The 14,274-nt window shown below is 45.4% G+C and overlaps 2 protein-coding genes across 3 annotated transcripts in view; one reads left to right on the top strand and one right to left on the bottom strand.

The window, feature by feature from the left end:
- Nucleotides 1-1,561, bottom strand: part of VPS13C (vacuolar protein sorting 13 homolog C) — a 174,952-nt gene extending 173,391 nt beyond the window's left edge. The window contains exon 1 of one of the 2 annotated variants that reach the window (XR_003436379.1): nt 1,441-1,561. Coding sequence is in view for 1 of the 2 variants with exons in the window: in XM_027123201.1 (XP_026979002.1) it covers nt 1,441-1,540 (100 nt within the window). In the remaining variant the exon portion in view is untranslated. The remainder of the gene's footprint in view (nt 1-1,440) is intronic. The other variant, XM_027123201.1, reaches the window with a different exon arrangement.
- Nucleotides 1,562-9,292: 7,731 nt separating this feature from the next.
- On the top strand, nt 9,293-10,579 carry C2CD4A (C2 calcium dependent domain containing 4A). Its single transcript, XM_027123752.1, has one exon. It carries the CDS (start codon nt 9,377-9,379, stop codon nt 10,493-10,495), a length of 1,119 nt encoding a protein of 372 aa, XP_026979553.1. The 5' UTR covers nt 9,293-9,376; the 3' UTR covers nt 10,496-10,579.
- The last annotated feature ends 3,695 nt before the right edge of the window (nt 10,580-14,274 follow it).

Here is a 14,274-nt window from a genome sequence, read left to right on the forward strand (position 1 = left end):
TCTCTTTCTCTTGCACTAAGTGTGAGGGGAGGGCATGTAAATAAAGTATGTTATTGCTGGGCAAACCACACAGAACCAATAAAAAGATCAGTAAACTACTAAAAGCAGGCTCCTCCGTAATTCAGGGCAGCACAATTGCTCACTCTCTCTCCCTCTCTCTCTCTCTCTCTCTCTATATATATATATATGTATGTATGGTCCATATATGTAATTATAAATTTTAGGAATCAGATTTTTTTAAAAAGTAAAAAGAAACGGGGGAATGAATTTTAATGATATATTTTATTTAACCTAATGTATTCAAATATTATTATTTCACCATGTAATCAACATAAAAAATTGTTGAGATATTACACTCTTTCTCCTACTAAGTATTTTCAAAACTCGGTGTGTACTTTATACTTCTAGCACACCTCAATTTGCACTAACTAACTAGGCTGCAAGTGCTCCTATAGTGGCTACTGTATAGGACAGATGGGGCTAGGACTACTTGTTGACTGAATTAAAAGCAGTTCCATCCACTTGAGTAGTTCTTTAGATTTCCCTCCAAAGCTGACAAAATGCCCAAAAGTCTTCTGCAGAATGCAAAGGTATCCCCAGTGTCCCCAAAGCTTAACATGTAAATGGTGCAAATAATTAATCTTTTTGAAGAATGGAGAAGCACACTACAATCTACTTCTATACACAACCCCTAGGGTAGAAGCATTGGTGTAAATTCTTCGGCGTGCAACCAAGCAGCACCTAATGATGATGCTGTTCGTGGCCTGAATTTCTCTCTATCGCTCCAAAACAAAATTGAAATTCCTCTTCCTATTGAGAGAATAAGCAATATTAAGGGAAGCTGTCACTTTCTCAGAAGCTCAGAAGTATTATGAGTTTGAATCCCTACCGACAAGCCTTTCGTAATGATCCTCCCCTGCCTGCCGATCCTTTCCCAAACCCTGCAATCTTAAAGAGAAGCCAGCTCCCGCTCGCTATCAACTGCCAAAAAGATCACTGCAAAACACAATTTCTTTTTTCTTCTTCCTTGGTGCCACTTTGAACGTGTGAGGCCACGCAGCCATCCTCGCTCCACGCGAGATGCAGGGAGGGGTTCTTTATGCTTCGGGGCCAGAGGGGCCAGGCTGAGGGCAGGGAGAGACCGCCCAGGGTGAGCAGGTGGGACGGGGCAAGGGCTTCGACCTCAGGGTCGCGAAACCTGGGAATCCTGGCAGCCCGGGCGGACACCCCGTGGCGGCGGAGGCCAGCGCAGACCTCCCCACGCCCCGCACCTGCGGCCCAGGGAGGGGGCCCAGCCCAGCGCCCTCCCCGGAGGCGGAGTCGCGGGCGGCGAAGGGAGTACGGCCCGGGCTGGAGCCAGGAAAGGAGCAGCCCGCGGAGTGGGCCCCTCGGCCAGCGCCGACAACCCCAGACAGCCCGCGGCCACGCCCTCTTGCTTACCGCCCCAGATCCCCAGCTTCAGCTGGGACTTGTTCAGGTTCTCCACATAGTCCCCCAGGAAGCGGTTCAGCAAGTCCGCGACCACCGACTCCAGCACCATGGTGGTCTGAGGCGCGGGAGAGGGAGAACCTGGAACCGCCCGGCGCAGCTGAGGGCGGCGACCAGCGCAGCGAATGACAGCACCCCCCGGGCGCCGACCCGCCCCCGCGGCGCGCCGCACCGCGCGTGACTCGGCCTGTGCGCAGGCGCACCGCCGCCGCCGCTGCTGCCGGGAGCGGGAGGTGCGTGCACTCGCTGCCGACTCGCGGCCTCGTGGTAGCCGCTTCCCGGGCAACCGAGGGTGGGCGGCGGAGCCGGTTTGGGGCCTGCCCCAGAGGAAAGGGATGTTAGAGAAAGAAAAGGGGAAGCCGGAGTTGCTGTGCACGGAGACATCTCTGTGGCCGCTGTGCTTCCCTGCTGTCGCCTTCTGTTGACCTCGGGGCCGCAGGGCTCAATCGTTCCCGCGGGAAGCAGCTCTGCGGCCTCGGAGCCGACCCTATGGGTGCCCGGCGCTTCCCAGGCCTCCAGTGCACCCTGAGCGCCTCCTAAGTAACCACCCCTTCAGGAGGGCAAAAAAGGAGACGCTGCACCCTCCTCCTGCTACATATCAGCTCCGCCTAGCACCATCTCTCCGCTTACTTTTGCTTCCTGAAAACACACTAATAATTCACAAGTGGGAGGAGGAGGAACAGAGCCGCATCATAAGGTGGCAGATAGAATGGGAACTGAATGTGCATTTCGTTAACTCGTTCTTTTACTCCCTTCTGTTGCTAAGTGGCTCTTAGTTAACTCATAAGCCACTTCTTAGTTACATACCTCGGTAGGGAAATAAAACGACGTAGTACTTCCTTTTTTTCCTTTAGGTGTAGGTGTATTTATCTCTTTCATGCAATCATTGAACTGTTTCTGGTGTGGCAAAGCTTTGAAAGTGGGGCTTTTATAATGCAAGGACTTTCACGTTAGTAAAGTTTAGCCGCTCATTGACAAGCCAATCCTCTTTAGAGAACAGGACTTCTTTTTCTAAAATTTGTTTCAAAAAACTGTTGAGATACTGTAAACAGACATGAACCTAAGAAATAATAAGATCATTTGTAGTCACAAGTTTATTAAATGCTTTGCTACACATAATGTCTGAAAAACTATGTGTGAATTGCTCTTAAACAACCTTCTATGGACATTGTGTACCCCCAAAATTCATATGTTGAAATTCTAACCCCTGTTGTCATGGTAATAGGAGGTGAGGCCTTTGGGAGATCATTAGGTAATTAAGCAGAGCCCTCATGGATGGGATTCGTACCCTTATAAAAGAGACCCCAGAGAGCTCCCTCACCCCTTCGGCCGTGTGAAGATACAGCAAGGAGACAGATATCTATGAACCAGGAAGTGGGCCCTCACCAGACACTGAATCAACTGGCACCTTGATCTTGGACTTCCTAGCCTCCAGAACTGTGAAAAATAAATTATTGTTTTTAAACCACCCACTCTATGGTATTTTGTAATAGCAGCCTGAATGGACGAAGAGGCTCAAAAAGAAAAATCATTCCTTAAATACAAAATCCATTGGAAAAGAAAAAAAGTCAAAATGTCTACAATTGGTATTATGTAAAATGGATGTAAAAGAAAAAACCAATACTAACCAGTACTGGTGCTATCAGTAACCACCTGCATCCTTCGCTTCAGCACACAGAATATAAAACCTTAACCGTTTGTTTTTCCGAGCTTAGTCACCCTGACAAAATACCTAGGATGTATTTTGAAGCACGTCATACTTCCCTCCACCATCCACAAACAATTAACAGCCAAACCTGGCTATTCTGCTTTGGCCATATTTCCTAAATTCTCTTTATATCTCATCCGAACCATGCAGTCACCCTCTAACTGGCCTCCTGGCCTCCAGTTTTTCCCTTCTCCATCCATCTTCACATTGTCACCACAGCTAATTTCCCAAAGCACAGGTGAGCTCAGGTTAGTCCCCTGCTCAAAAAGACCCAATAACTTTCCAGTGTTCAGAAAGCCCTCTTCAACCTGTACCAAACTTGTTTCTAATCTACCCACAACAACCCCTCTCTCCTTGTACATGCACACCAACTATGTACTGAGGAGAATGCAGAAATATATATATATATGTATATGTGTATATATGTGTATTTGTAAATATATATATATATATATATATATATTCTTGTTGGGATAGGCATGCACCAGAAAAAGATAAAAAGTAAACAATGCAAAGATGTATGAATAACACAGCAAGATGATATGAAAGATGCCACGGGCAGAAGAGTATAGTCAAGCAAATGGCACAGAGGAGTAATCTGCTGGGGAAAAGTGGGCAGTACTGATCCTTGTGTAATAATTTCTTGTACTTCTTTTTTTTTTTTTTTGCAGTACGCGGGCCTCTCACTGTCGTGGCCTCTCCCATTGCGGAGCACAGGCTCCGGATGCGCAGGCTCAGCCGCCATGGCTCACGGGCCCAGCTGCTCCGCGGCGTGTGGGATCTTCGCGGACCGGGGCACGAACCCGTGTCCCCTGCATCGGCAGGCGGACTCTCAACCACTGCGCCACCAGGGAAGCCCTAATCTCTTGTACTTCTATGGTACTTTACACTTTTGAAAGAATAATGCATGTGCCTGCCTTTATAAGCATTATTCCATCTTATTAATACTTCTCCAGTTATACCTCATGAGCTATCATGCCATTATTATGCCAAGGCATGCATTTTCAAATAAGCCTCATGAAAGATCTGTGAGACAAGTAATGCAGGTCGTCGTATTGTCTTCATTTATAGGAAAATTAAAGTCAGTGATTTACATTAAATTAAATGATTTACATAAAACTACACAGCAAGTGTTTCTTTCCTTCAGTTCCCTGAGCCCTGACACTTTTTCTCTTTTAATAAGTAGAGTTAAATCACCACTAGGTGATTTCTTGCTCTGAAAGGTTGATGACAGAATGGAAACTCTCATGGTGGAAAAATTCAGCTCAAAATTGTCAGTACAAATAATGCTATTACCATAGAAGATAAAAAGCTTTTAAGTTTTAATATTTTACTTTTTAAGTATGTTTTGAGGGATTGGTTATTATGTACACAGAGTAATGCCCCAAATATCCCATACTTCTTGAAAAACTCCTAATCCAAAACAAACCATAACCAATGTTAAGAAACACCATTAGGGCTTCCCTGGTGGCTCAGTGGTTAAGAATTCGCCTGCCAATGCAGGGGACAGAGGTTCGAGCCCTCATCCAGGAAGATCGCACATGCTGCGGAGCAACTAAGCCCGTGTGCCACAACTACTGAGCCTGCACTCTAGCGCCCACGAGCCACAACTGCCGAAGCCTGCGCGCCTAGAGCCCGTACTCCGCAACAAGACGCCACCGCATTGAGAAGCCTGCGCACCACAATGAAGAGTAGTCCCCGCTCGCCACAACTAGAGAAAGCCTGTGCTCAGCAACAAAGACCCAACGCAGCCTAAAATAAAATAAAATTAAAAAGAAACACCATTAGCACTCTAACGCACAGATACCAAAAGGAATTTGGATACAAAGGTTAACTAAAGGAAATGAACATTCTAGTAATTATGGCTCTTGCTTCAGAACAATGAGAAGGTTTGCAAAGCTAAACTGCAAGGAGGGACTGAGCAATAAAAACAAATGAGCAAAATATTCTTCCTGTTAAAAACAAAAGTCAAAATTAGGGACACTTTTTAAAAATTAACACTCTTGCTTAAAAATTGAAAAATAAGAAATTCCAATGTCACACTACTACCTCATACCCACACCCCATTCCCCAGCCCTGGAGTTTGCTGAGAAAAGCAAAAGGGATTTGGGGGGAAAAGGAAATGGAGGGGAAAGCTAGAGAATAAGCGTGACAGCATGGGTTTTCAGAAAAGTTAGGAAGTTTAACTGGGAGAAAGCACAGGAGTGGATTGCAGAATGTCAGAGACAGAGGCAATCAAATATCATTTGGTTAATCCAACCTTCTTCTTTGATGGAGGGGACACTGACTGCGAGAGAGAATTAAGTGACTTGCCAGGGTCCCACAAGAAGTTAGTGACTATCAGTGCTAAACTCCAGGTGTCCCAACTCCGTTATCTGTTTACTTTCCATTACTCCACCCTCCAATTCTGTTGAATGAGATGGATGAGTCAGAACACCGGTATTTTATTGGGTTATAAACTCTCTTCTTCTTGCTTTCCTTGACACCCAACCTCCTATATATTATTTTGCAGTTCTCCTTTAAGTGGTTCCATATCCTTCTACTCCAAGAGCACCTCTGACCTCGATGGTGTGTGATCTATTTATGCTTACTTTGCAGAATTTTTTCAGCTCCATCAGTGAATGTTCCCATAGCTGTGATGAAGCTATGATAACAGTCTCCCTCTGAGTAGATTTGGGTGTTCCAGGCTCAGGGCCTCATCCTGTTACACCATCCTCCCAAGTACTGCATGGCCCACGCTTCCAAGGTAAGTAAAACATAAGGCTTAATGTGGTCACAGGGGACCAGCCATGCGAGGGCATGTCTCTGCTGTTTCAAGAAACCTTATATAGAAAATGCTTCCAAAGTGTTATTAAAGAAGGTGAATGATTAATAAAAACAAAGCAATGCTGCTTGGCTTGGCCAGAAAGAGAAATGTTTTTAAGGGAATCCATGTGTGAATCACCTAATTCCTAGCCACGCAGACCTGTATAATAATAACAGCTAAGTGATAGCCACACTTACTGTATGCCAGGCATTTCATGCATTTTTAACCCTCACAACAATCTTGTGTGGTAGGTATTATAACCCCCATTATACAACTTCAGCTCAAAGAAATTAATTAACTTGCTCACAGTTCCACAGTTAAAAAGTTGCATAACATTTGAACCTAGGATAGATCAACTCCAAAGTTTATGTTTCTTTACCCCTAAATCATCTCTCCCTTCACGACACAGCTCTGCTTAACAACTTCTCAAACAACTTCTCAGATTGTGAGCCTCACCATTTTAACCTAGGGGTTTCTGGGCTCTCATTTGCTGAGCTAACAGCATCTTGTCTCCTGAGAAAAGATGAGTCAAAACACATTCACGTGACCCTCAAGTATATAATTTGGTAATCATTCTGCAACAGATTTGGCACTGGACCAAGAATTTTGGCCAGGAGTGGAGCTCATATAAAGACAAACAAGTAGCTAGTCAAGGGCATGGCAAACCCAGGGACACATCAACCCTGCCCCCAGACTAAATATATAAATAGTGTGCAATAGTCTCTTCTCATTTCTGCCTCAGCCAGATGGAGTTCAAATATGTCATCCTCATCATTTCATTTCTCCTCTGACAGATGTACATAGTTGATATGATCTTGTACAGCCTGGACCTACCTGCCTAGCACAGTGGCTGAAACCCAGGAGGCATTCAGTAAATATTGCTTTGAATGAATAAATGGACTAACGAACATTTGCTCTCTTCTGTAGTAACAATAACTATCTGACATTGTGTATATCAGGCTCTATGCTAAAGTTTTCACCTGCATTATCTTATTTTATAGATAGATAGATACTATTATTATCAGAAGGGGCAAGGGAGCTCTCCTGGGTCTCTTTTATAAGGTCATTAATCTCATTACCTCCCAAAGTCCCCACCTCCTAATTTTACATTTGATACTGTGGCTTGGAAAGGTTAAGTAACTTGCTCATGGTCACATAGTGAGCGGCCATTCTAGAGTCAAAACCACTGATTTCGGACTTAATTTTCTTTTCTTTCCTTTTCTTTTTCCTATTTATTTTATTTATTTATTTATTTATTTAGGCTGTGTTGGGTCTTCGTTGCTGCACGTGGGCTTTCTTTAGTTGTGTGGAGCGGGGGCTTCTCTTCGTTGCGGTGCGCGTCTCATTGCGGTGGCTTCTCTTGTTGCGGAGCACGGGCTCTAGGTGCGCGGGCTTCAGTAGTTGAAGCACGTGGGCTCAGTAGTTGTGGCTTGCGGGGTCTAGAGCGCAGGCTCAGTAGTTGTGGTGCACGGGCTTAGTTGCTCCGCAGCATGTGGGATCTTCTTGGACCAGGGCACGAACCCGTGTCCCCTGCATTGGGAGTGCAGAGTTTTAACCACTGCACCACCAGAGAAGTCCCTCCCTTCTATTTTTATTAATGATAATAATAATCACAGTTTATATGTATTTAGCACTTACCATGTTCCAAGCACAGCGCTAAGTATTTTACCTTATTATGCCCATCAGTATGTATTTTTCTTCCATTTCGCATCATTATGTGAACTTGGATACCTTACTAGGAATAATCATAATTTGCAGGGTTTATGTGACTATTCCAGAGACTATATGTAAATCATCAAGTACAGTGGCTGTGTACGTACATATCCTGGAAACAAAATGCACATGCTCCATCCTAAAATCACCTTTGCATGAGTTCAGTTTAATTTACTGAACATCATTTGGATAAGCAATTAATTTGCAAGGCGGTATCTTAGGCAGAAATAGTGTACACCCAAACGCTGAACAAAATGCCTCAGATCTCTTTCAACCTAAGCTAGTTGGAAGCAGGTCTCTTACAAAGTGAACACAGGTCAGTTTTCAAAAGAGAGGAAAAGGATGTCTCAGGTGGGCACAGCCTACAAACGTGCCGTCAAAGGATGGTTCCAACAGCCCAGTTGTATGCAGGAGTATATTTTCCCAATTAAAACATCAGCGCACAAGGTTTAAGAAGTGGGTTGTTATTTTTTAAATTGAGGTATAAGACACAATCTTATATCTAATCTTAAGTGTATGCTAGATCATTTTTTTTACATATGGATACACCCCAGTAACCCCACCCAGATCAAGATACAGAATATTTACAGCAGCCCATAAGGTTCCCTGTATCCAGAGTGGTTTGTAATCAACAAACAAAAACGATTTAAAATCAGAACAGAAAACCAGAAGGTAGGTAAGGAATTTCGAAAGCTGGGCAAACTAAGGGCTGGATTTGGGGGAGGATATTAAGTAAGAATAAGACAGATTCGACTTCTATCTCCTCTTATTGGTGGGTGTAGAGTGCTTCTGTGATTCACACTCATTATGTCCATCGATCCTCACAATGACTCTGCCGTATAGTAAAGACTTTTTGCACGTGAGTAAACAGAAACATCCCTACCTGAAGCAGGAGAGAAAGCGGATCCAGCCACGTGGCAGAGGGAAAGTTGGAAGGCCTGTCGTCAGGTTACCTATCAGTGCCAATCCGGCCAGCCCACTGGCGGGCGTCCCAGGCCCCAGGTATAAAGGCTCAAGCCGACTGCCTTTAAGCTGTACAGAACTCCGCCACACGAGCTTTGATCTTCCCAGAGGCTGTATGCCTGTAGAGGTTGGTGCCACAGGCGGATCGGTGCGGAGACCTATATGACGCTGGACCCCAGGTACATTATGAGAGACCTATAGCCTTGCTTAACTCCCTCAGGGACTCGTTTGAGGCTCTTTGCACTTTAAGCAGGGAGCAAGCCGAATATCCTGGAAAGGATAATAATTATTTTAATTCTCTCTGAGGATTTGAGTGCAATAATCCAAGGATTCAGGAAACTATTGCACAAGCATAGTGCCACTTGGCACCGAGGACAGCACGAGGCAAACATTTTGAGAATCTCCTCCTGAGGCCAGCGAGGACAGGTCTAGATTAAGGCAACAAACCCAAAGTGTACACTACTACAGAAGAGAGAAGAACGATTGTTTTACCGTCAGGGAAACACTGAAAGATTTGCAACAGCAGCGTGAGGGGCAATTTGCCTGGTCTGGGGGAGGCAGGAGGAAGCACCCAATGAGTAGAAGAGACGGGCATTGCTGCGCCCAGCAGGGCTCACTATGACGATCCGTGTGTGCTTGTGCATTGCAGGCTGACCAGCTCCAGCAGAGGTTCCTCTGCAACCGGCACCTGCTGCCTGATGTGGTGCCTGGAGCGGCTCCGCTTGGGACCCGAGCACCTCCTGCGGGGCAGAAACCGGCTTTTCCAGGATCAGGCCGGCCGAGCCACTGCTCTCAGGCCCTCCCGGTGCGCAAACGTGCTCACCCCGGACCGCATCCCCGAGTTCTGCATCCCCCCGCGACTCGCGCCCTGCCCGACCCTGGCTGCAATCCAAGACAACAGGGGCGAAAAAGCAGGGACAGGCGACGGCGCGGGGCGCACGGACTGGGACCCACGATCGCAGGCTGCGCTCTCGCTGCCTCACCTGCCCCGGGCACGTACAGCCTATGGCTTCTGCGCGCTGCTCGAGAGCCCGCACACCCGCCGCAGGGAGTCGCTCTTCCTCCGTGGCCCGGGGGCCGCCCCGCTCCTGCCCGTGCTCCGCCCCCGGGCGCGCACCTTCGGAGGCGGCGTCGGAGACGCCCCCCTCGTGCCCCCGGGAAGAGTCCCTGCTGTGCCCCCGGCGGCCCTCGGCGGCTCCCGCCCGCACCTGGACACGCTCACTCTCCGACCCCGCGGCAGCCGCCTCCTGCGCGCTCCCGAGGGGCTGCTGCGCTGCGCGCAGAGGAGCAGCGGCCTGGCCAGTGCCCGCTCCGTCGCCAGCGGGGACGGGGACGACGACGACGACGAGCGCGGCGCCGGCTCCCTGTCCCCGGCTCAGGCCCCCGCCACGTCCCCTCCGCCGCCCCCCGACCCGCGGCCCGAGCGCCTGGAGGCCGAGGGCACCGTGACTCTGGACCGCGCCGGCGGCGCCCTGCGCCTGGGCGCCGAGTACAGTCGGGACAGCGGGCGCCTCCGCGTCCGGCTGCTCCACGCCGAGGGCCCGGCCGGTGGGGCCGCCGAGCCCCGCGTCCCCGTCGGCTGCCACGTCAGCTTCGTCCTGCAGCCGCCGGGCCAGACGCGCCGGCTGCGGGGCGCCGTGTTCCGGCGGAGACGCCGGGCGGTCTTGGAGCAGGACTTGTGCTTGGACGGGCTCTCGGAAGACGAGGTGCGCCGCCTGGCCGTGCGCGTCAAGGCCGAGAACCGGGGCCGCGGGCTGGAGCGGGGTCGCCTGCTGGGCCAGGGCGAGCTGCTGCTGGGCCCCGTCCAGCTCCTGTGAGGGCGCGCCCTGCCCCAGCTCTGTCCCTCGGACACAGCCGATTTGTACAAAATAAACGTGTTTTTATTATTCTACTCTGGCCTTTGTTTCAGTCTAGTGTTGGCAGAGATAATACTGTATTAATTACCACTGTAAAGGGTGTTATATTTTGTGTACATACTGTCAATATTCTTTTTAAGTAAACGGTATGCTGTTTTGCAGTGGTGTTTCCCAATATTGATAGCCAATGGCATTGCAGGTGTTCCCCACGGTACTCTTGAGAGATAATGAATCACATGAAGTATTAAAATTAGAGGGTTTCTTGGTGATCTATTTGCTCCAATATCCTCATTTTGAAGTTTGTTCATTCCACAACATCCATTGAGACAATCTTAGAACATGTATTACTTTTGAAACATTGTTTTAGATCCTGAATAAGAAAAATGAGGCCGAGAGGAAGTGACTTGTTCAAGGTCAACAGTGAATTATGAGTAGGAGCTCCAATCTGATACTCTTCGCTACATCTTGTTGGAAGAGCACAGGAAGAAGTGAAACCATTTTAATATTTATAAGCTTAAATAATTATTATAATAGTTTTACCAGTGTCAACTTATTTCTTTTTTTTTTTTTTGCAGTACGCGGGCCTCTCACTGTTGTGGCCTCTCCCATTGCGGAGCACAGGCTCCGGATGCGCAGGCTCAGTGGCCATGGCTCACAGGCCCAGCCGCTCCACGGCATGTGGGATCTTCCCGGACCGGGGCACGAACCCGTGTCCCCTGCATCGGCAAGCGGACTCTCAACCACTGCACCACCAGGGAAGCCCATTATCAACTTATTTCTTAAAACAACCCACAAAATTGGTACAGCTATCCCCATTTAACAGATGAGGATATGGAGGCACAGAATAAAGGCAGATGCAGGATTTGCACCTAGGTGATCAGTATTTTACTCTTTACTCTGTATTAGTAACACTGCAATGTCGGAAAGGCTCATCTTACTAGAGTCGTGAAACTGCAACTTATATCTGAAATTGCTGACTCTGGGGTTGAGGTCTCTAAACATTTCTCACCCTCTAATAGAAAAGCAAATAGATTAAAATGAGTGATTTATCATCTCAAGCTACTGACTTCAGGCATTGAGATAAGCTGGGTCTACGACTGACTGAGGCAGAAGCTAAAGACTTCAGAGTCCTAGAAAAACGGGTACCAGCCTTATCGGCACCAGATGAGCTAATGTACCAGGGCAGAGTCAAGAGTACCTGTAACATTGTTCTACCTCCTCTGGCTTCTGATAGTAATAATAGGTTTACTATGTTTTAAAGGATGATTTTCCTTCATCCCTCAAATTCATTGCCAGCCAGGCATATTTCTTCCTTTCTTAGGCATATAGGAGGGAAATGTGTCCTAAATGAGGGTTGAAAATATTTAAATATGTGGTGCACTGTTAAATATGACTACTTCATCAGTCTGGGTTCAGAAATGGTTTCTGCTTTCACTAAACTGCTGACAGTTTTATGCATTGGTGCTTGTGAAAAATGCTACTTAGAAAAGAGTTTCAGTTTTAATAACAGCTCAAGCATAAACTGAAAGTGGGTTATTGTGGTAGATATTTATAATGACATTCATTGAACAAATGCGAAGAGTAACTGAATTAACTGACTGTCAAAATCAATCACATCCAGAAGCTCAAAATGGTTGACCAAATGAATGATGACATCACAGTAGTTCAGATCTTTAAGATGCTCTTTTATCTACGCTCAGTCACAGTTTCCTTGGTCTTCAAGCCAACGATTTTTAAAAATATACATATATATATATATATATATATATATATATATATATACACACACACACACATACATACATATAACCTTCTTAATGATTTTAGAAGTTTGGTAGAGTAACTAATACTGAGTTCACATGTGTAGTGCTTTAAAAGGAAAATAAATGGAGAGTGAGAACAACCTGGGTATGCACAAGATCATTGTGGGGTTTTTTGTTTGTTTGTTTGTTTTAATAAAAACAGATTGTATTGATAGCTTAAACCATAAAATTTATTGCAGAAAACACTGCAACCACTATTGTCACTAGATTATATACAAGTAATGGGAAACATGAGAACTCCTAAAGCTCTTAAACATGAGAGCTCTTAAAGTTTGGGGGCAGAAGTGGCATTTTACTAAGAAGGAAAATCAATGCATATCAGGGACCTAAGTTTTCCATGAAATAACGGTGGGTATTTCCAAACAGAATCTCCACTAATGTCAAGTTATGGTTGATTGACTAATGCAATAGCCTAATCAACAAGATTTTAAATGACTTAAATAGAATCATTAATCATAAAACCATGGAACTTCAGAGTTGAAAAGAATGCTAAGAATCATTTTGTACAAATCCACATATCATAGAAGGGGACCAGAGAGGCAAACTGTAGATTGCCCCGTATCATGCAGTTAGTGAAAGAGCTGGGACTGAAACCAATTCTATTTTCATTTTGCTCTTGGACCACTACTTCCAAGAAAGGAGAAATACTTGTGCATCAATTATTTTACATCACTGATCTAATCTGAATTTTTTGCATTTAAGAAATCTTACTTGCAGTACAAATTTTTGTGATAATACAGTAGCAGCCTTTCTGGGGGCAAATTTAAATTTGATTTGCATTTTGCTGCCCTCTAGTGGATCCCTCATGTGTTTTGTCAGTGGATCTATCTTCTTCCTATTAGACCATCTCAACCAATCTAATGCCAGGACCCAAGGACCTTGAAGATGTGTGCTAATATCAGATTACAGGAAGAAGTAGTAATAACTACTTCTAAATATAACTAAATATAAAAATACTTCTAAACTAACTAAACTGCTTCTAAAAATAACTAAATATAGCTATCTGAGCAAAGAAGGTGCCAAAATACTTTAGATTTAAAAAAAAAAACAACTTTTCCCAGTAATAATGAAGCTGGGAGTGTGTGGCAAACAGCATGTTGGTTGCAGAAAACTGCTTTAAGAGTTCTCATGTTTCCCATTGGGCTTTAGGTACCCATATCTTTTCCACAAATGACACAGCCCAATCTTGTCTCTTTGAGGTTTAAATATCTGAACATATTCAAAGAAAAACCCTATACAACAACGGGAAATATGTCAGTTTAAACAGTGTTAAGTACAAATTTAAAATCAAATCATTTTTGTCACTTAGTCTTACAAAGATAATTCATTCTATACCTAAAATACTAGCGTTAATATGACTGAAATCTGCCTAGAAGATTGTTTCTTTAGAATCTAATTTTCTTTTACCCACACTCAACAATTCTAAACATTTTCCCCATATCCATCCCCAAGACCTAGGTAAAAATACTCTTTTGGTCAAAGATATTTGAAAGAGCAAAACGTGGGTACTATGTGATCTCTATAACATTAAAGCAATAAAAATATATAAGTGGATAGAAAGGTATCCAAAAGGTTAATTTAGAACACCTATCATATTCAAGGTTCTAGATTTATAGCTGTAAATAAGACACAAAAGGTCCTTGCTCATATGGAATTAAGTTTTCAAAGGCAGGGGAGCAGATAGACAACAAACAAATAATTTTAGTAGTGCTTCAGAAAATTAAATGTGCTAATGGGAAAGAGTGTGACTAGGGTGAAGGGGCACCTTAGATTGGATGGTTAAGAAAGACCTGTATGAGGACCCAACACTGAGCCTCTTTTCTATGGTCATGTACATACTGCTATCATATTTTAATCCAGTGTGCTGATCTGGGAACTTCTGACCTCCCAGGGGAACCTGACAACGGTTTCCCTAGG

Source organism: Aethalodelphis obliquidens, unplaced genomic scaffold, assembly GCF_003676395.1.
Source record: "Aethalodelphis obliquidens isolate GAN/ISIS:26980383/991018 unplaced genomic scaffold, ASM367639v1 scaffold26, whole genome shotgun sequence".
NCBI classification, from domain to species: Eukaryota; Metazoa; Chordata; class Mammalia; order Artiodactyla; family Delphinidae; genus Aethalodelphis; species Aethalodelphis obliquidens.

Coding starts and splice junctions, on each gene's coding strand:
- C2CD4A (XM_027123752.1), top strand. CDS start 9,377: ATGTGGTGCCTGGAGCGGCTCCGCTTGGGACCCGAGCACCTCCTGCGG.